The 24,350-nt window shown below is 40.1% G+C and overlaps 1 protein-coding gene across 1 annotated transcript in view; it reads left to right on the top strand.

Moving 5' to 3' along the window:
• Positions 1 to 24,350, top strand: part of DCC (DCC netrin 1 receptor) — a 927,153-nt gene that overhangs the window by 669,909 nt on the left and 232,894 nt on the right. The window contains exon 15 of the mRNA XM_070736918.1: positions 4,666 to 4,860. Coding sequence (XP_070593019.1) covers positions 4,666 to 4,860 — 195 coding nt within the window. The remainder of the gene's footprint in view (positions 1 to 4,665; positions 4,861 to 24,350) is intronic.

Genomic DNA, 24,350 nt, shown 5'->3' with positions numbered 1-24,350 from the left:
GATATGTTCTATTACTATACATTCTTTTCTATTATTTCTTAGATATATTTTACTATGAGTATCTCCTCTATAACCTTCATCATGTATTTTACTATGTGTATATAGATATATACCCACTAAAACCCTCATTGTGTATTGGACAAAATAAATAAATAAAATAAATTGGAGCTGAGCTAGGGCAACAGCTTGCGTGCCAGTAGATATGACAAAATAAATAAATAAATAAATAAAATAAACACTCTCCTTTCAATAGGTCCAAGAAGGCTCCATACCAATTTGCATCACTCAGGTTGACCCTGATGACACAGATAAACCTCTAGATAACCTTAACACCCACTAAAATAGTGGTTCTCAACCATTTTAATGCCGTGACCTCTTAATTCTACAAAATTCAGCCATGCGAGCGGTCATGGGCCTTCCTAGATATACCCATGTTTCTCCAACACTCTGCGGACTGCATTGGTCGATATGTAGAGATATGAGCCAGGGCTTAGGATACAGCAGCATCGTTGCCAACTCTCAAGGAAAGATTTAGCTTCAATTTTGCAAGATTTTAAAGCACCCGCTGTTATGAATGATGGCTATGCGGAATATTTTCTTTCGTGGCATAAAATTCATTCACATGCTTTGTAAATGCATATTCAGATTTGCGAGGGGTGGGGGGAAGCTGTTGTAAGTGGAGGTTAAACAATTAGGAGGTTGACCTGAGTAAACTTGGAAGCATAAAATAAATTTTACAAGCATTTTGCTTATGGCTAGCTGACCGGAACGATTGTATTTATGTTTGACTATGTACAGTAGTTTTGCACTGTTAAAAATGTGTTTGCTTATCCTTTACCTGTTTTCTCACTTACATTTATTGATTTCTTCTTAACTTCTCATTATTGTCATCTCTCTCTTTTCCCCTCTAAGGAATAATTGTGGTTTCATTATATTTCAATTTTTCCATTTAAGGGGAATGTGTAATAAGAAGATGCTATGGGGAAAAAAAAATCAGCTACCCTGTTTCCCCGAAAATAAGAGGTACCCCGAAAGCAAGGCATGTCAGAGGTTTTGCAGAATTTGCTAATATAAGGCACCCCCCAAAAATAAGGCATAGTCAAGTTTACATACAGTACAGTGGAAAAACATATGGTACCATTCAAAGCTGTTCATAGTGGTACCGTAATAATGTGGCATCCCCTGCTGGCCCCTGCCATCGCTTTGTACCATCCAGTACAGCAGACACAGTCTGCTGCTGTCTCACCGCCATTACAGTCTCCACTGCAGTGCGTAGACTGTAGTTCTTCTGGTGGCCAGAAGCTGCAATAGCGGGAGTATACTGTTGTACCATATAAGTGCCGTCGTTTGTGTGTGTGGGTGCCATACTGACAGGTACCGTACCGTAATCAGGGTACCATATGGTACACTTTCTTTGGGGGTGTCAGCTTTTCTGCCTGTGAATTTGTCTTATTTGAGAAATATAAGGCACCCCCCCCAAAAAAAAATAAAGAAAAGACGTAGCACAATTTTTGGAGCAAAAATTAAAATAACATGGTAGATAGGATCATTCAGAAGCGAAGTACAGTACTGAAGTAATTTGCATGTTAAGTCCTCCCTCACAAAAAAAAAAAAAAAAATCAGAAGCATTTTTTACCTAAAATTGAAATAAATAAATCAATCAATCAGAATTTTACATATTGCAGTGCACTTTCATTTCAACTTAAAAACAAAGTAAAGTTCAAAGGCAATTGGCATATCTAAATGGAAGAGAACGTTTAAAAATAATCAAGACAGTATCCATATAATCAAAGCCCAGGAACTCTTTAATATGCATACCACATATAATTAAAAAAGGATCAGAACTTTGATTTCATGCCCTACAATGGAGTTTTTAATGCTCTACAACAAAATCAGTAGTTTTAGCAATTAAAACAATTTGGCAGCTCATCCAGAGAGACCTTTTGGCAAGTGTTTTATCTAACCCAGTGTTTCTGAAACTTTTGACATATGTGTACTCTTTCTATAATTTTCATAACACTTAGTACCCGTCGTCAAAAAATGGATGTATTTCATTATAAATCAAAATATATTTATTATTTCTTTTTTTTTGGTACATACACAAAATAATAATAAATGAAAAATAAAATAAAACATAATAAAATATAAATAAAAGTTATATTATAGTAACATTTATTTGGATCAATGAGAAGGATGAAATTGTTTGTGCTGAGATGACAGATCATCATAATTTGGTTCCCTGGTTGTTAATTTTAATCTGAAATGTGATTCCATGTCCAATGGTCTGTTCCTTTTTTTCGACTTAATGTCTACAAATGCTGAAAAAGCAACTTCACATAAATATGAAGTTGGAAAAGGCAAGATGTATTTCAGAACTTTTTCTGAACACTTATCCCCACCAAACTCTTCCCGTACCCCACTTTGGGAAACACTGATCTAACCAATATAATGTCAATAGACAGGTTGTTCATCAGAACACACTTGCTAATTTTTTGCATCATGGCCTTTGTCAATACCGTGTTTCCCCGAAAATAAGACACTGTCTTATATTATTTTTTGCTCCAAAAGTTGTGCTACATCTTATTTTCGGGGGGGTGCCTTATATTTCTCAAATAAGACAAATTCACAGGCAGAAAAGCTGACACCCCTAAAGAAAGTGTACCGTACGGTACACTGATTATGGTACGGTACCTGTCAGTATGGCACCCACATACGCAAACGACGGCACTTATATGGTACAACAGTATACTCCCGCTATTGCAGCTTCCGGCCACCAGAGGAACTACAGTCTACGCACTGTAGTGGAGACTGTAATGGCGGTGAGACAGCAGCAGACTGTGTCTGCTGTACTGGACGGTACAAAGCGATGGCAGGGGCCAGCAGGGGATGCCACATTATTATGGTACCGCTATGAACAGCTTTGAATGGTACCATATGTTTTTCCACCATACCGTATGTAAACTTGACTACGCCTTATTTTCGGGGGGGTGCCTGATATTAGCAAATTCTGCAAAACCTCTGACATGCCTTACTTTTGGGGTACGTCTTATTTTCGGGGAAACAGGGTAGTAGAATAGCAGAGTTGGAAGGGACCCTGGAGGTCTTCTTTTCCAACCCACTACTCAATCAGGAGACCCTACACCATACCAACCAGTGAAGGGCTCCCTGTCACTGGCGCTACCGGTGCAACCCCAGTGACCGACATAGGGGTTCAGGCGTCTGGTGTGTGTGTGCCTGAACACCAGTGTGAGATTCATTCTCTGTGCATGTCACATGAGTGCACTTATGTGTGCGAGATTTTGCTGATTTTCGGTGATTTCTTTCTTTTTGCACATGCGCGGAAGCAAAAAAATAGCCAAAAATCGGCAAAATCTCATGTGCACAAGCATCCTCATGTGAGATTTAACTTCCTGCACATGTGCGGAAGCCAAATCTCACACGGGTGTGTACATGCATACATCAGAGACACAGAGATGCGTGCGCATCTCCATTTTTCCAACTGCGACTGCGTACTTGACTGTACATGCACCAGCCCACTACTGATACCGACTATCCAGTCTCCTCTTAATAACATCCAGTGATGAAGCACCCTGTGGCCTAGAGGTGGAGCTCTTGCCTCACAATCAGGAGGTTGTGAGTTCAATCCTAGATAGAGACAGATGTAGGGTCTCCTGCTTGGGCATGGTGTTGGACTAGATGACCTGCAAGGTCCCTTCCAACTCTGCTATTAATATGTTAAAGATCTTCTACTGATTTACCCACAAATTCTGAAGGCAAGTTGTCTCCCTAGTTCTGGGGGTAGGCAAAGTTGGCTCTTCTATGACATGTGGACTTCAACTCCCAGAATTCCTGAGCTAGCATGAATCCCAGCAACCAGTTAGGTCCCACAGAGTGGGTCTTCTCCGGGTCCCGTCAACTAAACAATGTCGCTTGGCGGGACCCAGGGGAAGAGCCTTCTCTGGCCCTCTGGAACCAACTCCCCCCAGAGATTAGAATTGCCCCCACCCTCCTTGCCTTTCGTAAGCTTCTTAAAACCCACCCCTGCTGCCAGGCATGGGGGAATTGAGATACTCTTTCCCCCTAGGCCTTTACAATTTTATGCATGGTATGTCTGTATGTATGTTTGGTTTTATAATAAGGGTTTTTAACTGTTTTAGTATTGGATTATTATTATATGCTGTTTTATTGCTGTTATTAGCTGCCCCGAGTCTGCGGAGAGGGACGGCATACAAATCCAATAAATAAATAAATAAATAAATAAATAAATAAATAAATAAATAAATAAATAAATAAATAAATAAATAAATAAATAAATAAATAAATAAATAAATAAATAAATAAATAAATAAATAAGTGAATGAATGAATGAATGAATGAATGAATGAATGAATGAATGAATGAATGAATGAATGAATGGCTCAGGAATTCTGGGAGTTGAAGTCCACAAGTCATAGAAGAGCCAACATTGCCTTCCACTGCACTAGTTAATTGGGATTTGTATGCTGCTCCTTGGAGAGGGGCGGCATACAAATCCAATTAAATCTAAATCTAATCTAAGTTAGGAAGTTTCTCCTTAATTCCAGATTGCTTCTCTCCTTGAGAAACCTTCCCGTTGTTCATATGCCTTTATGTCAATGGTAACAATCCCCTTCTTTTGACTTCCAGAATCACAGGTGCCTGATCAGCCAAGCTCTCTTCATGTGAGGCCTTTGTCAACCAGCATTGTAATGAGTTGGACCCCACCACTGAATCCAAACATCATTGTACGTGGCTACATCATCGGCTACGGAGTTGGCAGCCCCTATGCCGAGACAGTCCGGGTGGACAGCAAACAGCGATACTATTCCATCGAACATTTGGGTAGGTGATTGTTTTCTTTCTGGTTGCTTCCTATAGAGCCGTTTCATCTAAAACCACAACATCATAACCTTATGGGGGAATTACAAGCCAGCTCCTGCCTGTTTTCAAGAAATTCACAGCAAAAGCATTCCGACTTAACTATAGTTCATAAAATCCTATACCAAAATGTCCTACCTGTTAGCGACTACTTCGAGTTCAACTGCAACAACACAGGAGCACAAAATAGATTTAAACTAAATGTCAACTGCTCCAAATTAGACTGCAAAAAATAAAACTTCAGCAAGAGTAATCAACTCTTGGAATGCACTACCTAGCTCTGTGGTTTCTACTCCTAACCCCAAAACCTTTAACCTTAGACTGTCTAGAATTGACCTCTCCCCCTTTCTAAGAGGTCTGTAAGGGGCTTGCATAAGTGCACCATTGTGCCTACTGTCCCTGTCCTACTGTTCTATTGTCTTCTATCATTACTTTTTGTTCATTACTTATATAATGTTTTATTTGTACAAATTACCATCCTATAATTGTTTGACAAATACATTAAAAAAAAAACATGCCTGTGGAATAATTGATTTTTGATTAAATGGTAATGCGAGACAATGAAAACCCTCTTACATAATATATTTCTACAACAGTATACTCTAGCTTCATTACTCAATACAGTTGCACTATGAGTAGAACATGAGAACCATTTTGGGGTAGTGATTAAGGCATCAGGCTAGAAACTAGAAGACTGTAAATTCTAGTCCCTCTTTTAGGCATGAAGCCAACTCGGTGGCTCTAATCCAGTAATGGGCAGCCAAAATTTTTGCTGCCACACTGTGGGTGTGGCTTATTTTGTGGGTGTGCCTTGATGTTCATGTGCCTGGGTAGGAGTGGCTTGCTGGCCATGTGACCAGATGGGAATGGCTTGAACAATCATCATCGTTCAAGTGAACTGTTAAGTCCTCAATTTACAACCTCACCAGTGTCGCTTGCTGGGGTGACAATTTGCTTCGTGTTTCCTGCTTTTTTCCTCTTTTCTCCTTCCTGGGCTTGGGAAGTGGCTGCACGAGGCTGGAGGGGAGCCGGGCAGGAGAGAGGGAATCTCATCCAAGGAGGAAAGAGGAAAAAAGCGAGGAGCGCACAGCAGCAGCAGGGAAAAATAGGAGAGCCGAGATGAGACCAGTAATCCAGGAAGTGACTGCCACTGGTCAGCTGGAGCTGTGCACGCAGCTTCATTTCTGCCGATGGAACTGCGTTCCACCCCGTCCTGCCTGCTGCCCACCCCTGCTCTCATCTTTAGGAAGCAAGCACCAGTTACCAAGAAAACTGCAGGTTTTTGAGGCAGTCATCCGGAGTCAACATTGACTGAAAGGCAAACAAAGTTCCTCCCAGCATAAGGGGTTTATTGTATATTTTTCACAGGCACCATGAGGATCAGATTACCAGGCAAAATTTAGGATTCCTTTAGCCTAGATCAGTGATGGTGAACCTTTTTTGGCTTGCGTGCCAAAAGAGAGTGGGGGTGCAGAGGCCGCACATATGCGTGCCCACACCCATAATTACATGCGCCCCACCTAAATGCGCGTGTGACCCTCCCTTCCAGCCTGCGATGGCATGCCCAGTTTTCGCTTGTCGGATTCTAGTGTCACTTTCTAGCATTGTACAGCTGCTGCTTCTGTTGCACTCTTGCAATCTTGGAAACAGACACAGCTGCTTTAATGAGTCCCAGAGAGGAGCGATATACAAGCCATCCAGTGAAGGGCTGCAATTTTTTTTACTACCACACTGTGAGCGTGGCTTATTGTAAAGCCAAACATCCCTACAAACAAACATAACATGTATAAATTGTAAAGGCCTAGGGGAAAAGAATATCTCAGTTCCCCCATGCCTGACGGCAGAGGTGGGTTTTAAGGAGCTTACGAAAGGCAAGGAGGGTGGGGGCAATTCTAATCTCTGGGGGGAGTTGGTTCCAGAGGGCCGGGGCCACCACAGAGAAGGCTTTTCTCCTGGGCCCCGCCAAATGACATTGTTTTGTTGACGGGACCCGGAGAAGGCCCACTCTGTGGGACCTAACCGGTCGCTGGGATTCATGCGGCAGATATCTATTTACTATTACTGAACATCCAAAATATAATATTTAATTTTATGTATATATGCCACATGTGTATATACATATTACACACAGGCACACAAAAATATACATTATCTTCTATATAAACTGTATGTGTATGTACACACACGAACGCACACACAACTCTTCTAGAATTATGTACATTCAACCTCATTTACTGCAATAGGAAAAACATAACCAGAGCCCAGAAAGGAAAAAAAGAAAAAAAATTCAATATGCAGTATATATTTTAAAGATGGTGGCCCCAGGAATAATAATAATAATAATAATTTATTAGATTTGTATGCCGCCCCTCTCCGAAGACTCAGGGCGGCTCACAACAATGATAAAAACAACATTATAGTAGCACAAATCTAATATTAAAAGAAATAACTAAAACCCTTTCATATTAAAAACAAAAAACACATACATACCAAACATAAATTATAAGGAGCCTGGGGGAAAGATGTCTCAAATCCCCCATGCCTGGCGGTATAGGTGGGTCTTGAGTAGTTTACGAAAGACAAGGAGGGTGGGAGCAATTCTAATCTCCAGGGGGAGTTGATTCCAGAGGGCCGGGGCCGCCACAGAGAAGGCTCTTCCCTTGGGGCCCGCCAGATGACATTGTTTAGTCGACGGGACCCGGAGAAGGCCAACTCTGTGGGACTTTATCGTTTGCTGGGATTCGTGTGGTAGCAGGCGATTCTGGAGGTACTCTGGTCCAATGCCATGTAGGGCTTTAAAGGTCATAACCAACACTTTGAATTGTGACCGGAAATTGATTGGCAGTCAATGAAGTGATGTCATCAGCAGGCACCTACCAGTACTGCATACCTGACCTCTCCTGTAGGAGCCTATCACTGAAGCCATCTCTTCTGAATCAAATCCAAAGCATTGAGTAACCTTGTTAATTATCACCAAAGCAGCAGAGGGCCTGGGTTATGAGCTTTTCCCCAAATATTAGAGTCTAACCCAGAAAACGGTAAACTTTTTTAAAAACTACAGTGCCTCGGTAATTACTTAACTCGCCTGCTGCTTGTTAATTTTGTTGTCATCCCTAATGCCTTTAATAAAGCTGCTGAATTGTTCCGGAAAGTGTAAAACAGCTGATAAAATGAGGAGCTAGTTGATCTGGAGATGATTCCTAAACACAATCAGCAATTTTATATTCTCCGACTGCAATGTTAGCAATTATTCAGAACGCACCTTTGCCTCGTCTCCAATTTTAAATGCTAATGAGTCCCATACTATATTTCAGAACAAATTCACCCCATCAGTGCCCAGGTTTGAACAGGGTGGCAATCAAACCTGCATACTTTTTATGTGTCAAAATAGTGTCAGGAGGTGTTTCATTATCTAGTCCTCATTACATACTTTCTCTGACATTTTGTCCTGGCACCATGCAGAGAAAATGTTTTATTCTATGGATGGAAAGGATACTTTGCAGGGGAACAAAGATCAAATGTTGGGAGAAAGATTTCTTAATGCTCATCTTCAATGCTCCTTTATTGCATAACTTTTAAACCTGTTCTTGGACCTTAGTATACCCAAGAAAATATATATATTCTAAGGTATTCTACATCTGAATACATATCAGTTCTACAGACTTGGCCATACATTTTAAAAAATTGTTCCTGAGTTAGATTAGATTAGATTAGATTAGATTAGATTAGATTAGATTAGATTAGATTAGATTTATTGGATTTATATGCCGCCCCTCTCCGCAGACTTGGGGCGGTTCACAACAATGGTAAAAAACAGTACATAATAACAAATCTAATATTTAGCAATCTAAATTACAGTTTCAGGCTAAAAAGTCCAAAAAAAGAAACCCCAATATATAAAAAACAAGCACACAATCGAATCATACACAAAAACTACATGGGCAAGAGGTGGGTTTTAAGGAGTTTACGAAAGGCAAGGAGGGTGGGGGCAATCCTAATCTCTGGGAGGAGCTGGTTCCAGAGGGTCAGAGCCACCACAGAGAAGGCTCTTCCCTTGAGAAGTCCTAAATAGCTAACAGAAGTAAAAAGGATTTTGAATTAGGTTCAATTTCTGGTGCCTTTAGAAAGATGTTTAGGTAGTTTTATTTTTTCCTTAATATTAATTTTATTTAAAAATACCATTGCAAACATAAAACCTGTCATTTCTTCCTAGTATATAGTGTGGGGGTGGAGATTTGGTTTGAATGTAGCAAATAGATTGGGTGATTATGTTTCAGTGATCTGATTGGTTGGTGTAATCATAATTATTAGAAGGATTGACATGGTGATTTTTATGAAGTGTTTTTTGTTTAAGGCTGGTTTCCAAATTTCAAATTTTGGTAAAAACCATACAGGAAGATTGCCCAGGTTACTCACTTGGTTTGTTATGTGTTTATCCCTTCAACTTTTCAAAGTTGAAACCAGGTTAGATTCTGCTTAGCTTTCTCAGATCAGCCCAAATCTAGCCGGATTGCCAGCATCTAACATGAGAAATCATAAAATACCTAGAAATTCATTCAGTTATGTTCTGTCGGGCTCTCTGGCAGACGCCTCCCAAAAATTCACAGGTACAAATTTCAGACACACACACGTTTGAAAATTCAAAACAATGTTCTTTATAATGAAAATTCACATAAACTAAGCCCTCTTTTTGTATAGCAAAGAGCACTGGTCTCCAAACAAACTGGCAATTTGTACAAGTCCCTTATTAGTTCTGTGATACTTAGCTTGCAGCTGTGAGGCAATTCACAGTCCTTCTTCTTTCACAAAGTGAAACACACTTTGCCCTGGTTTAGTTTCAAAGTGGGGAAACATCAGCACACAAAAAGTCAAAGTCAGTAAAGCAGTCATGAAACACAACAATCAGATAATCCTCCACAATGACCAAACCTATTTATAGCAGCCTCAGTAATTACCACAGCCCCACCCAACCACAGGTGGCCTCATTTTCTTTGATAATAATCTCTCAGTTGTTGTTGCCTATGCATCGCTCTCCGCATGCGTGGCTGTATCATTAACTCTTGTTCTGAATCCAAAGAGGAGCTAGATAATTGACCTCCTTCTGAGCTGTCTGCCACACTCTCCTCCTCCCTGTCACTCATGTCTTCTTGGTCAGAGGAGCCTTCATCAGCAGATTCCACCGGGGGCAAAACAGGCCTGCAGCATGTGGATGTCTCCCCCAAATCCATAGTCCTTGGGGCAGGAGCTGGGCCAGAGCTAAACACAACAAGTTATAGTAAAGAGAAATTATAGAAAATTATCTTACATAGAGTTCCTATACCCTTGTGATTCTAGCAGAGATGGGTTCTGGTTTTCTTTGCTGCCGGTTCACTCCTTGATGCGCCGCCTCTGCATGTGCGCATGTGCAGTGCTAAAAAACCAAAAGTCAAGATGGGAGCACCATAGGCGCTGCTGACACAGCTGGTTCAGGGGCATGGCAGGCCTGTGTCACTGCCTGTTCCAGTGCCCCAGGCCGCCAAATTACTACAGTTCCATAGAACTTGTCCGAACTGGGAGGAGGAACCCACCTCTGGATTCTGGGCAAATTGAATGTAGCATAAATGCTTTTCTTCACTTCTTGGTTTACAGAGACATATGAATTAATCTTACCTCTTCCTGTTGAGGAGCACAATAGCTTGCATGATTAGGACATTGGGGTAGAGGTTAGGAAGCTTGCATTTGAGACCTGAGTGCTACCATGGTTGAGCTCCCATCCTTTGCTCCAGTTCTTGGTGGGGATAATGAAAGAAGCCCCCAACTGAATGTCGACCCCTGCACACAATTCAAAGTGTTGGTCTTGACCTATAAAGCCCTTCATGGCATCGGACCAGAATATCTCCAGGACCGCCTTCTGCCGCACGAATCCCAGCAACCGATTAGGTCCCACAGAGTTGGCCTTCTCCGAGTCCCGTCGACTAAGCAATGTCGTCTGGCGGGTCCCAGGGGAAGAGCCTTCTCTGTGGTGGCCCCGACCCTCTGGAACCAGTTTCCCCCTGAGATTAGAACTGCCCCCACCCTCCTTGCCTTTCGCAAACTCCTTAAAACCCACCTCTGCCAGCACGCATGGGGGAACTGAAATATCTTCCCCAGGCCTATACTGTTTATGTATGGTATGTTGTGTGCATGTTTTTTAAATTATGGGTTTTTAGCTTTCTAATTATTGAATTTGTATTGTATATTGTTTTCTGTTGCTGTTGTGAGCCGCCCCGAGTCTGCGGAGAGGGGCGGCATACAAATTTAATAAATAAATAATGGGGATATCACCAGTAATGGGCAGCCAAAATTTTTGCTGCCACACTGTGGCTTATTTTGTGGGTGTGGCTTGATGGTCATGTGACTTGGTAGGAGCGGCTTGCGGGCCATGTGACTAGGAGGGAGTGGCTTGAATGATCATCATCGTTCAAGTGAACTGTTAAGTCCTTGACTTACAACATCACCAGTGTCACTCTCTGGGGTGACAATTTGCTTCGCGTTTCCTGTGCTATCCTTCCTGGGTCGCCCCCTGCCTCAGGCTGGGTAGCTAAGCAAATGGGTGCCGATCAGCTGTTGAGAAAAAATAGGGGAGGAAATGGCCCTCCTGCAACTCCTGCTGCTTTCCGAGGAAGAGGAGGAGGATGGGAGTGGGGATAGTCAGCTGGAGCTGGGCACACAGCTTCATTTCCGCCACTGGAACTGCATTCCACCCGTCCTGCCTGCTGCCCACCCCTGGATATCACTGGATAATCCTTTCCACAAGTGCTATGCTACCACATCCTGTTGTACTATTACAACAGGAAGACTTTAAAGGCTGGTTTAACAATTCTAAAAATTAGTTTTTGCTTGCAATCCCACACCTACTATTTTCTTTGGCACGTGTAAAATGCATTTGAAAGAAACTGTTAGGTAGAGGCTAATATTTTGATAAATTCATATCGTTTGATCATTTTCTGCATCTATGTCGTCTAATAATCCTGACTGTTGTACTTTTCTGTCTTCCTTATTTGCTAGCATGTGCTTGCTTATTTATTTATTTGCCTGTTTGTTTAATATCACACAGTTGTCTTGACTGGGAGTCACAGATTGTGAAAAGCATAGTAAAAAAATCGTTACTCATCCAGAAAAAAAATTCATAACAGATTTGCCTTCAAAGCCTGATAAGATAAAGTAAAAATATTTCATTTCTAAAATAAATAATCCTTCATTCAGACTTTTTAAAACTACAGTATACTTACCCTCGGTAAGATGAACAGCTAATAAATTTAATAATGAATAATAATAATAATAATAATAATAATAATAATAATAATAATAATGATTCTTATTGTAGTCCTTGATTTACATTTATTCCAATTCCAACCAGAATTGGAATAAAAATTCCCTTTGCTTAGCAAAGGAGTAATTAAGTGAGTTGCACCTCAGTTTACAACATTTTTTTTGCCATGTTTTTTAAATGAATCCCTGCAGTTGTTAAGTAAATCATGATTATAATCGACTTTTCTTGATTTTCTTGATTTTGTTGGCTGGAAAAGTCACTCCATGACCCTGAGTTGCTGCAGCCTTCATAATTGTATCCTAATTGCCAAGTGCCATATTTTTGATTGTACAATCATGGCAATGCTATGATAATTATAAGTGCAAGGACTGGTTGTAAGTCACATTTTTTTCCAGTGTTGTTATAAAATTGATTCTTAAATGAATGGTTGTAGATGTACTTTGAATTATAACCTTTTTAGTTTTTTATACAGTTCTTATACAGTTCTTTGTCCAATAATTACTTTACAACTTCTTATTAGTAATTCTGAACTGTAGACATTTCCACATCATTTATACAATAGATTAATTACATCACAATGGTTATTTCTTTGTGCTGGTCAGCTTTGAAAGCATTTCATAGCGACATTAATTTAATAATAGCTTTTTTGGACTGCAGCAATTAATCTGTCTCAGTGAAGAAAATAAATTTGATGTTAAAATACAATTAAAAACCGACCCTTTGGCCTCCATCTCAATCAAGACCCTTCAGTCTATCTAGTACTAGAATGGGTATCAAGAAAATTAGGATGACAATTGCAACAAAGCTTCACTCCTTGTGTATATACAGTACATTGACAAGTATAGTATAGTATAGTGGAGTGGAGTAGAGTAGAGTAGAGTAGAGTAGAGTGGAGTGGAGCGGAGCGGAGAGGAGAGGAGAGGAGAGGAGAGGAGAGGAGAAGAGAAGAGAAGAGAAGAGAAGAGAAGAGAAGAGAAGAGAAGAAAATTATTTATTGGCCAAGTGTAATTGGACACACAAGAAATTTGTCTTTGCTGCATAAGCTCTCATTGTACATAAAAGCGTTACCACTTATCGCTTAAAAGCTTAAGTGATAAATTATGATCATAGTCATCATAAAAATACATTCATCTTAAATCATAAGATACAACACTTAGTGATAGAATCAACATAAATCTTACTAGGAAACTAAATAAAGTAGTATAAATCATAAAGATACAACCAACAAAATTATAGTCCTAAGTAGAAGAGTAGATAAGTAATAGGAAAGATGAGGAGAATAATACAGGTATTAATACAGTCTTACTAAATGGTTTGACTGTGGGAATTAGTTGTTTAGTAGAGTGATGGCATTTGGGGGAAAAACTGTCCTTGCTTCTAGTTGTTCTGGTGTGCAGTGTCCTATAGCGTCATTTTGAAGGTAAAAGTTGAAACAATTTATGTCCAGGATATGAGGGGGTCTGTAGATATTTTCAAAGCAGTTTTTTTTTTACCCATGCAGTATACATGTCCTCAATATCTCAATGTATAAAGGAGCAGGAGAGAAATACGGTGGCTCATGTGGGTAGGCTTGAAAATAGCAAGTTCACGGTCAATACTTGACTTCTGCTGTGGGGTGGAGTGAGCTCCAGTCTTTTGTTCCAGCTCCTACTGAGTGGTGATGTCACTGGCTAATTCTTTCAATATAGGGGCACCATGGTGCCTCCAACATGAGTTCAACAAGAAGGAGCAATATATCCATCACACTGTTACCATTGCACAGTGAGATAGTCAGCATAGAAATTTAATAAAATAAATAAATATTTTATCTTCCTGTGGACACCATTGAATCTAGTTTAGATTATCTCTAAACTGTATAGCTAGAGGTATAACAAGCAGGAAGAGGGAGATTGTGATCATGCTGTTGAGACCACATTTGGAATACTGTGTCCAGTTCTGGAGACCTCATCTACAAAAAGAGATTGTTAAAATTGAACAGGTCCAAAGAAGGGCTAAAAAAATGTGGGAAGGCCTTAAGCATAAAATTTATCAGGAAAGACTTAATGAACTCAATCTGTATAGTCTGGAGGACAGAAGGGAAAATGGGGACATGATCAAAACATTTAAATATGTTAAGGGGTTAAATAAGGTTCAGGAGGGAAGTGTTTTCAATAGGAAAGTGAACACAAGAACAAGGGGGGCACAATCTGAGGTTAGTTGGGGGAAAGATCAGAAGCAACGTGAGAAAATATTATTTTACTGAAAGAGTAGTGGACGCATGGAACAAACTTCCAGCAGACGTGGTTGGTAAATCCACAGTAACTGAATTTAAACATGGGACAAACATATATCCATCCTAAGATAAAATACAGGAAATAATATAAGGGCAGACTAGATGGACTATGAGGTCTTTTTCTGCCGTCAGACTTCTATGTTTCTATGTTTCTATATAAGGGCAGACTTGATGGACCATGACGTCTTTTTCTGTGTTTCTATCTCGTGCATTACATAGATGTAATTTTGATCAGACTGCACCACAGCTATTAAAAATCCAAAAAAAAGTCATCTGGGATTGTTTGCCTGGAAGCAACCTGATGCAAAGGATTCTAAAGTTCTCTTCTTGTACGAGACGTGTCAATTTTAATATTGATGTAACTGGTGTGAACTGAGTCATAGTGTGCTTGGAACAATCTGCTGGATAGGTCAAGTCAAAATGTCTGAGACCCCAGCTTAAATGCAGTGGAGGCAAAAATAGACGCCCTTCTTCATTCCCTTCCAAAGAAATGACTAACAAGTTAGCAAAAAGAAATGTAAATAAGCATAAGAACAGTACAGCAAACATGTTTAGACTTCATAAAAACGAACAATTGTTGAGAATTCCTGCACAGCATGAAATAATGCTATGTTTAGACACTTCCCGGCAATTCCCTCTTAGCTTCTCCTGTCACTAAAGTGGTAAACTAATTTTCAGAGGCTGATTCTTTAGTTTATTTAACAGAACATTCAAAACAGGATCTCTAGCTTCTTCCCATTTTAACAGGCTCGGAATAGCTTTCAACTCTTTTATTAAACAGAAATAAGTTAGGATTTTCACCATTTTTGTATGTTTCCTAGTATGATTTGATTGCTTATTAGTACCCAATGACATATGTATGTAGATTGTTCTGAGTTCGGGTTTTGTCCCGTGTAATATTTTGAGTGTCTATGCGACGTTTCGGTGAAATCATATTCACCATCATCAGGCTGAAGTTTTAAGCTTCGTGTTGCTGTAAATATGGACATATTTACAGCAACACGAAGCTTAAAACTTCAGCCTGATGATGGTGAATGTGATTTCACCGAAACGTCGCATAGACTATATATATATATATATATATATATATATATATATATATATATATATATATATATATATGTCACATGTTTAAGCTGAATTTGAAAATTAAGGGAGACTAGGATAGATCTATTTCGGCCTTATTTTGGCCTCATCAGCTAGCCATACCCACTGGGACTTGAACCTGCAACCTTTGCCTTGTAAGGCAGAGAATTATCCTCTAGGCTACAGTATCCAATCCCTTCAGCTCTGTACCAGGGAAGGGTTAAATTTTGTGTCGAATCACCCTGGTATATTGAAGGAACATCACAGCTCCTTTTTTGCCTCTCGGCCCAACCCAGGGCCATTTCCAAGGCAGTTAATTTTATTGATAGCCGACAATTCTATCTGTATGTGTCACATGTTTAAGCTGAATTTGAAAATTAAGGGAGACTAGGATAGATCTATTTCGGCCTTATTTTGGCCTCATCAGCTAGCCATACCCACTGGGACTTGAATCTGCAACCTTTGCCTTGTAAGGCAGAGAATTATCCTCTAGGCTACAGTATGCAATCCCTTCAGCTCTGTACCAGGGAAGGGTTACATTTTGTGTCGAATCACCCTGGTATATTGAAGGAACATCACAGCTCCTTTTTTGCCTCTCGGCCCAACCCATACATACATACATACATACATACATACATACATACATATATATATGATGGTCTTGGTATATTCGGGTTTCTTCCCATGTAGGATTTGGAAATTTCTGGCGATGTTTCGACGAGGTCCCACTCGTCATCTTCAGGCTGGTGTTTCTGTCCTTGTTCTAGAACAAGGACAGAAACACCAGCCTGAAGATGACAAGTGGGACCTCGTCGAAACGTCGCCAGAAATTTCCAAATCCTACACGGGAAGAAACCCGAATATACCAAGACCATCATACCTGTACCCGTGAAAATCTATGAAAACAAATATATATATATATATGTCACATGTTTTTTTGCTGAATTTGAAAATTAAGGGAGACTAGGATAGATCTACTTCGGCCTCATTCTGGCCTCCTCAGCTAGCCACACCCACTGGGACCCAAACCCGCAACCCTCGCCCTGCAAGGCAGAGAACCATCCTCTAGGCTACAGTATCCAATCCCTTTAGCTGTATATACTGTATATATATATATATATATACACTGAGAGCCTATACACTGATTACAAATTCCTTTTGTGTCCAATCACACTTGGCCAGTAAAGAATTCTATTCTATTCTATTCTATTCTATTCTATTCCATTCTATTCATTTCATTTCATTTCATTTATTGGATTTATATGCCGCCCCTATTCCATTCTTATCCTATCCTACCCTACCCTACCCTACTCTACTATACTATACTCTACTCCATTCCACTCCACTCTCTTCCATTCCGTTCCATTCCATTCTATTCTATTCTATTCCTTTTGTGTCCAATCACACTTGCCCAATAAAGAATATTCTGTTCTGTTTCGTTCCGTTCCATTCCGTTCCATTCCATTCCATTCCATTCCATTCTATTGCATCACACTCTGACATTCTTTTGGACTGCAACTCCTACGATCCCTTATCAATGATCATGTTAGCCTCATTGATCAGATGTTTGTCTAAAATATCTGGAGGACATTAAGTGTGGCATACCTCCAAGGTGAATGCATTTCTCACAGAGGGAAAGTAGAAACCAGTGAACTGTACTTTGCAAATGGAACAAATTTTTGTCTAAGGATTAGTGGACACCAACTACCGCTAATTAATTAAAATTGTCCAGATGGTTTTCAACCACAGGTCAAAGTTATGTCTCTTGATACATAAGACAGTGATCTGTAAAGTCAATGTTAAAGTCAGCGCTAAAAAGGAGACAGCAGAAAAGAGTATCTTCTCCTAGGTTTTTTTCCCCTTCTGTTTGATGTCCTTTTTTTGTTTGTTTGTTTGAAGGCTCAACTCTTGTAGCTATTGCTGATGCTACAAACAAGAAATTTCTAACAAATCTGCCACACAGCGTGGTACATAAGCCTAAAGGGATTCACACCATTGGAGTGTCTGATTTTCACAACAGCTAGTCCTAAAGCTTGCCTTACTTCTGTGCGGGAGGACAAATGGAAGTTGATCCCCATAAGACTAAATTCCAACAGAAATCAATGAAGTTCTGATAGAGTCACCACTAAATTTGTAACGGCAATAGGAATTTATCTGGGACCAGAACAAAAACAAGGAAAATTTCTGCTCGTACAGTTTGAAAATAGATCTGTTTTAACCAACACACTGAAAAATAGAATCATAAGAGACCTTGGATGTCTTCTAGTCTAAAGCCCTGTCAAAAGCAGGAATCCTTATACCATCCTGGATAAATGAATGTCCAATTCATTTTACATAGAATATAGAATAACAGAGGTTGGAAGGGACCTTGGAGGTCTTCTAGTCCAATCCCCTACTTAGGCAGGAAACCCTACACCACTTCACAACAATGGTTAGCCAACACCTTCTTAAAAACCTCCACTGATGCAGCATTCACAACTTCTGGAGGCAAGTTGCTCCACTGTTTAAAATGAAAGTTCATAATGCAGTGAACAGAAGAAGTAGCAATGAAAACAAGACTGAAAGTTGGGGAGAGCGGGAAAGATCATTAGCACCTTGTTAGGGCTGGGGGGAAAAAAGGTTTGGAAAAGCTACATTTGGAGTATAAGTGGAGTGTTTCTGCAACACTCCGTGGCCTGCATTGGCTGCCGATCAGTTTCCGGTCACAATTCAAAGTGTTGGTAATGACCTTTAAAGCCCTACATGGCATTGGACCAGAATACCTCCGGAACCGCCTTCTACCGCACAGATCCCAGCGGCCGATAAGGTCCCACATAGTTGGTCTTCTCCGGGTCCCGTCGACCAAGCAATGTCGTTTGGTGGGCCCCAGGGGAAGAACCTTCTCTGTGGCGGCCCCAGAGCTCTGGAATCAACTCCCCCCAGAGATTAGAACAGCCCCCACACTCCTTATCTTTCGTAAATTGCTCAAGACCCACCTTTATTGCTAGGCATGGGGGAACTGAGACATCCTCCCCCAGGCTTTTATATTTTATGTTTGGTATGTATGTGTTGTATGGTTTTAATTGCTGGGGTTTTATATATATTTTATTTTTAATATTAGATTTATCTACCACGTCTACTGGAAGTTTGTTCCAAAGATCTACTACTCTTTCAGTAAAATAATATTTTCTCATGTTGCTTTTGATCTTTCCCCCAACTAACTTCAGATTGTGTCCCCTTGTTCTTGTGTTCACTTTCCTATTAAAAACACTTCCCTCCTGGACCTTATTTAACCCTTTAACATATTTAAATGTTTCGATCATGTCCCCCCTTTTCCTTCTGTCCTCCAGACTATGCAGATTGAGTTCATTAAGTCTTTCCTGATACGTTTTATGCTTAAGACCTTCCACCATTCTTGTAGCCCGTCTTTGGACCCGTTCAATTTTGTCAATATCTTTTTATAGGTGAGGCCTCCAGAACTGAACACAGTATTCCAAATGTGGTCTCATCAGCACTCTATATAGCAGGATCATAATCTCCCTCTTCCTGCTTGTTATACCTCTAGCTATGCAGCCAAGCATCCTACTTGCTTTCCCTACCGCTTAACTGCACTGTTCACGCATTTTGAGACTGTCAGAAATCACTACCCCTAAATCCTTCTCTTCTGAAGTTTTTGCTAACACAGAACTGCCAATACAATACTCAGATTGAGGATTCCTTTTCCCCAAGTGCATTATTTTACATTTGGAAACATTAAACTGCAGTTTCCATTGCTCTTCCCCTGGCGGGATCCAGGGGAAGAGCCTTCTCTGTGGGGGCCCCGACCCTCTGGAACCAGCTCCCCCCTGAGATTAGGATTGCCCCCACCCTCCCTGCCTTTTGTAAACTCCTTAAGACCCACCTTTGCCGTCAGGCATGGGGGAACTAAAACACCTCCCCCTTGCCCATGTTGTTTTGTTGATTGATTGACTGTGTGCCTGTTTTTTTAATATATACTGTTTTTATGAGATTATTAATTTTAAATTGTAACTAGATGGGTGGGCATTGGATTTGGTATTATGTACTGTACTGTTTTTTTATTATTGTTGTGAGCCGCCCCGAGTTTGCGGAGAGGGGCGGCATATAAATCCAGTAAACCTAACCTAACCTTATCTAGTAAAGCTAAATAATTTACCATATTACAGACGCCTCCAGGATACTGTGAGTTCTGGCCTAGAAACCAGGGTACTGTGAGGTATGAAATCCATCTCACAAAGTTATTCTAGTAGGGAGAATAGGAGGAGGAAAAATGTCTAAAATTATTTACATACAGTAGTAAAAGCAGGATAAAACTTTTACTACCACACTGTGGGTGTGGCTTATTTTGTGGGTGTGGCTTGCTGGCCATGTGACCAGCTGGGAGTGGCTTGGTGATCATGTGACCAGGGGTGCTTAAAAGTCATATCACTGGCTTAAAAGTGGCCAATTTGACTTCACTCACGACAAGGGTTTGGGGTTAGGGTACCTAGGCTCTCCTCGCCGCAAAGAGATACAATTTCCCTATCTATTTATTATTACTGAACATCCAAAATATACTATTTAATATACTATTTAAAAAGTTCACTATTCAATTCTATGTATATATGTCATATGTGTACATACATATTACACACAGGCATGTAAAAATATACATTATCTACTATACAAACTGTATGTGTATGTACACATACACACGAACAGCTCTTCTAAAATTATACACATTCAACCTCATTTACTGCTGATCAGTTTCCAGTCACAATTCAAAGTGTTGGTTATGACCTATAAAGCCCTCCATGGCACCGGATCAGATTATCTCAGGGACCGCCTTCTGCTGCACGAATTCCAGCGACCAGTTAGGTCCCACAGAGTGGGCCTTCTCCGGGTCCCGTCAACTAAACAAAGTTGTTTGGTGGGGCCCAGGGAAGAGCCTTCTCTTTGGCGGCCCCAACCCTCTGGAACCAACTCCCCTCGGAGATTAGAATTGCCCCCACTCTCCTCGCCTTTCGTAAGCTCCTTAAAACCCACCTCTGCCATCAGGCATGGGGGAACTGAGATACTCTTTCCCCCTAGGCCTTTACAAGTTATGCATGGTATGTTTGTTTGTAGGTATGATTGGTTTTAAAATAAGGGGGTTTTAGTTGTTGTAGTATTGGATTTACATGCTGTTTTTATTGTTGTTGTTAGCCGCCCCGAGTCTACAGAGAGAGGCGGCATACAAATCCAATAAATAAATGCATAGCTAGAGGTATAACAAGCAGGAAGAGGGAGATTGTGATCCCCTTATGTAGAGCACTGGTGAGACTACATTTGGAATACTGTGTTCAGTTCTGGAGACCTCACCTACAAAAAGATATTGACAAAATTGAACGGGTCCAAAGACGGGCTACAAGAATGGTGGAAGGTCTTAATCATAAAACGTATCAGAAAAGACTTAATGAACTCAATCTGTATAGTCTGGAGGACAGAAGGAGAAGGGGGGACATGATCAAAACATTTAAATATGTTAAAGGGTTAAATAAGGTTCAAGAGGGAAGTGTTTTTAATAGGAAAGTGAACACAAGAACAATGGGACACAATTTGAAGTTAGTTGGGGGGAAAGATCAAAAGCAACGTGAGGAAATATTATTTCACTGAAAGAGTAGTAGATCCTTGGAACAAACTTCCAGCAGATGTGGTTGGTAAATCCACAGTAACTGAATTTAAACATGCCTGGGATAAACATAGATCCATCCTAAAATAAAATACAGAAATAGTATAAGGGCAGACTAGATGGACCATGAGGTCTTTTTCTGCTGTCAGTCTTCTATGTTTCAATCAATCAATCAATCAATCAATCAATCAATCAATCAATCAACAAGCAAGCAAGCAAGCAAGCAAGCAAGCAAGCAAGCAAGCAAGCAAGCAAGCAAGCAAGCAAGCAAGCAAGCAAGCAAGCAAACAAACAAACAAACAAACAAACAAACAAACAAACACCCAGAGTCCAGAAGGGAAAAAAAGAAAAAAAAACATTCAAATTTTTTTTCTACCAGTTCTGCGTATCTGACCGTACCCATAGGAGCCCATCCCTAGCTGTACTGCTCCATCAGTTTTCCCCCCTGCTGCCTATGGCAACTTGAGAGCAAGCCAGGGATGCTTTGCGAGTTGACACACAAGTTGCATTGAGGTGCATTTGCAATCTTGTAGATTAGGTTGCAGCTGTTGTGTTTCTCCACGCACTACAAAAAAAAGAGGAAAAGTTGGTATCAGTTCTGCTTTAATGACAAATCATCAAAGAACACAAATGAGGTTAAAATTTAAATTAACCTGGATTAAGTCCTCCTGAGAGGAAAGATTATTTTTTTGAAATCATCTCAGCCAGGATGCCTGCGTAAGATAGAAAAGGAACCATTTTCTCAGCAGAATCTTACTGTGTATCTAAACAGCAAGGGAAATTAACCGCTTTGGTGAACACTAGACTGATGGGAGGTTAATGCTGAGCTAATGCAGCATTAAAAAATGAAAACTGCTAATATGATTAAGAGTAACTTAATAGGATTAAAAGATTCATCAAAATGGGATATGTTCTTAAGATGGGCTTTAGGTCTACTTTGCATTACTCTGGCTGAATGTGGCACCTGCGCCTACGAAGAAGACAAGCTTCAAGCAAAGCATCCAAGACTGAAATTGCAGTGTGCCTATTGCTTTAAAACTGTGTCGTGAAATTTTACGGAAAGGGGAAAGGAAACCTTCAAAAGAGGTTTCAAAAGAAATGAAACAACTTTGTGGCTTCTTACATTCACTATTTATTCATTCATTCATTCATTCATTCATTCATTCATTCATTCATTCATTCATTTTATCCTAAGATAAAATACAGGAAATGGTGTAAGAGTAGACTAGATGGACCATGAGGTCTTTTTATGCCGTCAATTTTCAATGTTTCTATGTATTGCTTTCTTTTTTCCTAACCCAAATGTACCATCTGTTCCATGTTTCATGGTATTCTGAATTGTTTAATCCCTTAGGGTACATAGTCAGCCTGTCCATCACTACACACCTGTAAATTTTTTCTATAAGTACATTTTTTGGTGGAGTTGAGTAGTTTTTCCTATCTATCTATCTATCTATCTATCTATCTATCTATCTCTCGATCTATCTATCGATCTATCTATCGATCTATCGATCTATATATCATCTATCTATCTATCTATCTATCATCTATCTATCTATCTATCTATCTATCTATCTATCATCTATCTATCTATCTAACTATCTATCTATATCTCTCTCTCTCTCTATCATCTATCTATCTATCTATCACCTATCATCTATCTATCTATCTATCTATCTGTCTGTCTGTCTGTCTGTCTGTCTGTCTGTCTGTCTACCTACCTACTTACCTACCTACCTATTCATCCATCCTACCATCATCATCATTAGCTGTCAAGCTATCTATGCACAATCTCCATAGAATTATTTGCAAGTATTCCAATATTATTTATCTAACAAAGTTATGTAGTGAAGTACATTTCCCCCCCTACTTGGCATCTCATGATTCATCAAGGCTCATTTGCATTTTATAAAAGAAGCTGCTGAAATGAGTTATTTTACCTGCAGATGTCATTCAGGAATGGGTAATGGGGATTAATGAGTAGGGTTGGGTGGGTAGGGTCTGAGTTTGTAGAAAAGAAGCTGTTGGCTTTTACGGACACCTTCTCTCTAATGACCCATAACAATGAAAACATTAATTGGTCTTCTTTAACCAAAAGGGCAGGAGAAAGTGGTCAGTCATGTTGCCATGGAAACAACTCGCTTCCCTTTCCTTTCCCTCTTATGTACAATTGTGGGAAGGGACCTTGTGCAAATTTGTTCCTTGCACATCACGTTCTTAGTCGAAAAGCTAATTGTGGAAATTTTTGTGAATAAATCTCTGTACCCATCTCCATGCATACCAAATGATTCCTGCTCAGCCAGTGAGGGTGCAGTGAGCGGCAATACGATGAATAATTCTGGGAGAACCGATCTGATCACCCTCGAGTGTTATGAATGAATAACTGCTCCAGTTATTCATCAGGATATATATATATATATATTTGTTTTCGTAGATTTTCACAGGTATATGTATGTAGATTGTTCTGAGTTCGGGTTTTGCCCCGTGTAATATTTTGAGTTTCGATGCGACGTTTCGGTGAAATCACATTCACCATCATCAGGCTGAAGTTGTAAGCTTCGTGCTGCTGTAAATATATTTACAGCAGCACGAAGCTTACAACTTCAGCCTGATGATGGTGAATGTAATTTTACCGAAACGTCGCATAGACACTCAAAATATTACACGGGGCAAAACCCGAACTCAGAACAATCTACATATGTATGTATGTATGTATGTATGTATGTATGTATCAAATGTTTTTAGTATATAGCTGGAAGGGTACACAGCTGGAAGGGATCTGATCTGATAGCACAACTGCTAAGTCTCTGCCTTACAAGGCAGAGTCCACAGGATCAAATCCCAGTAAGGAAGGGTGTGGCTAGCGGATGAGGCCAGAACAAGGCTGAAATGGGACCATCCTAGTCATATATATATATATATGTGTGTGTGTGTGTGTCACATGTTTAAGCTGAATTTTTGAAAATTATATGTAGATTGTTCTGAGTTCGGTTTTTGCCCCGTGTAATATTTTGAGTGTCTATGCGACGTTTCGGTGAAATCACATTCACCATCATCAGGCTGAAGTTGTAAGCTTCGTGCTGCTGTAGATATAGTTTGTTTGCAACTGCCATTTGTTCCTTATAAATAGTGGTGGGGGTGGAGATTTGGTTTGAATG

This window comes from Erythrolamprus reginae, chromosome 2 (assembly GCF_031021105.1).
Source record: "Erythrolamprus reginae isolate rEryReg1 chromosome 2, rEryReg1.hap1, whole genome shotgun sequence".
Taxonomy (NCBI): domain Eukaryota; kingdom Metazoa; phylum Chordata; class Lepidosauria; order Squamata; family Dipsadidae; genus Erythrolamprus; species Erythrolamprus reginae.
This window is presented reverse-complemented; position numbering and strand designations above follow the sequence as displayed.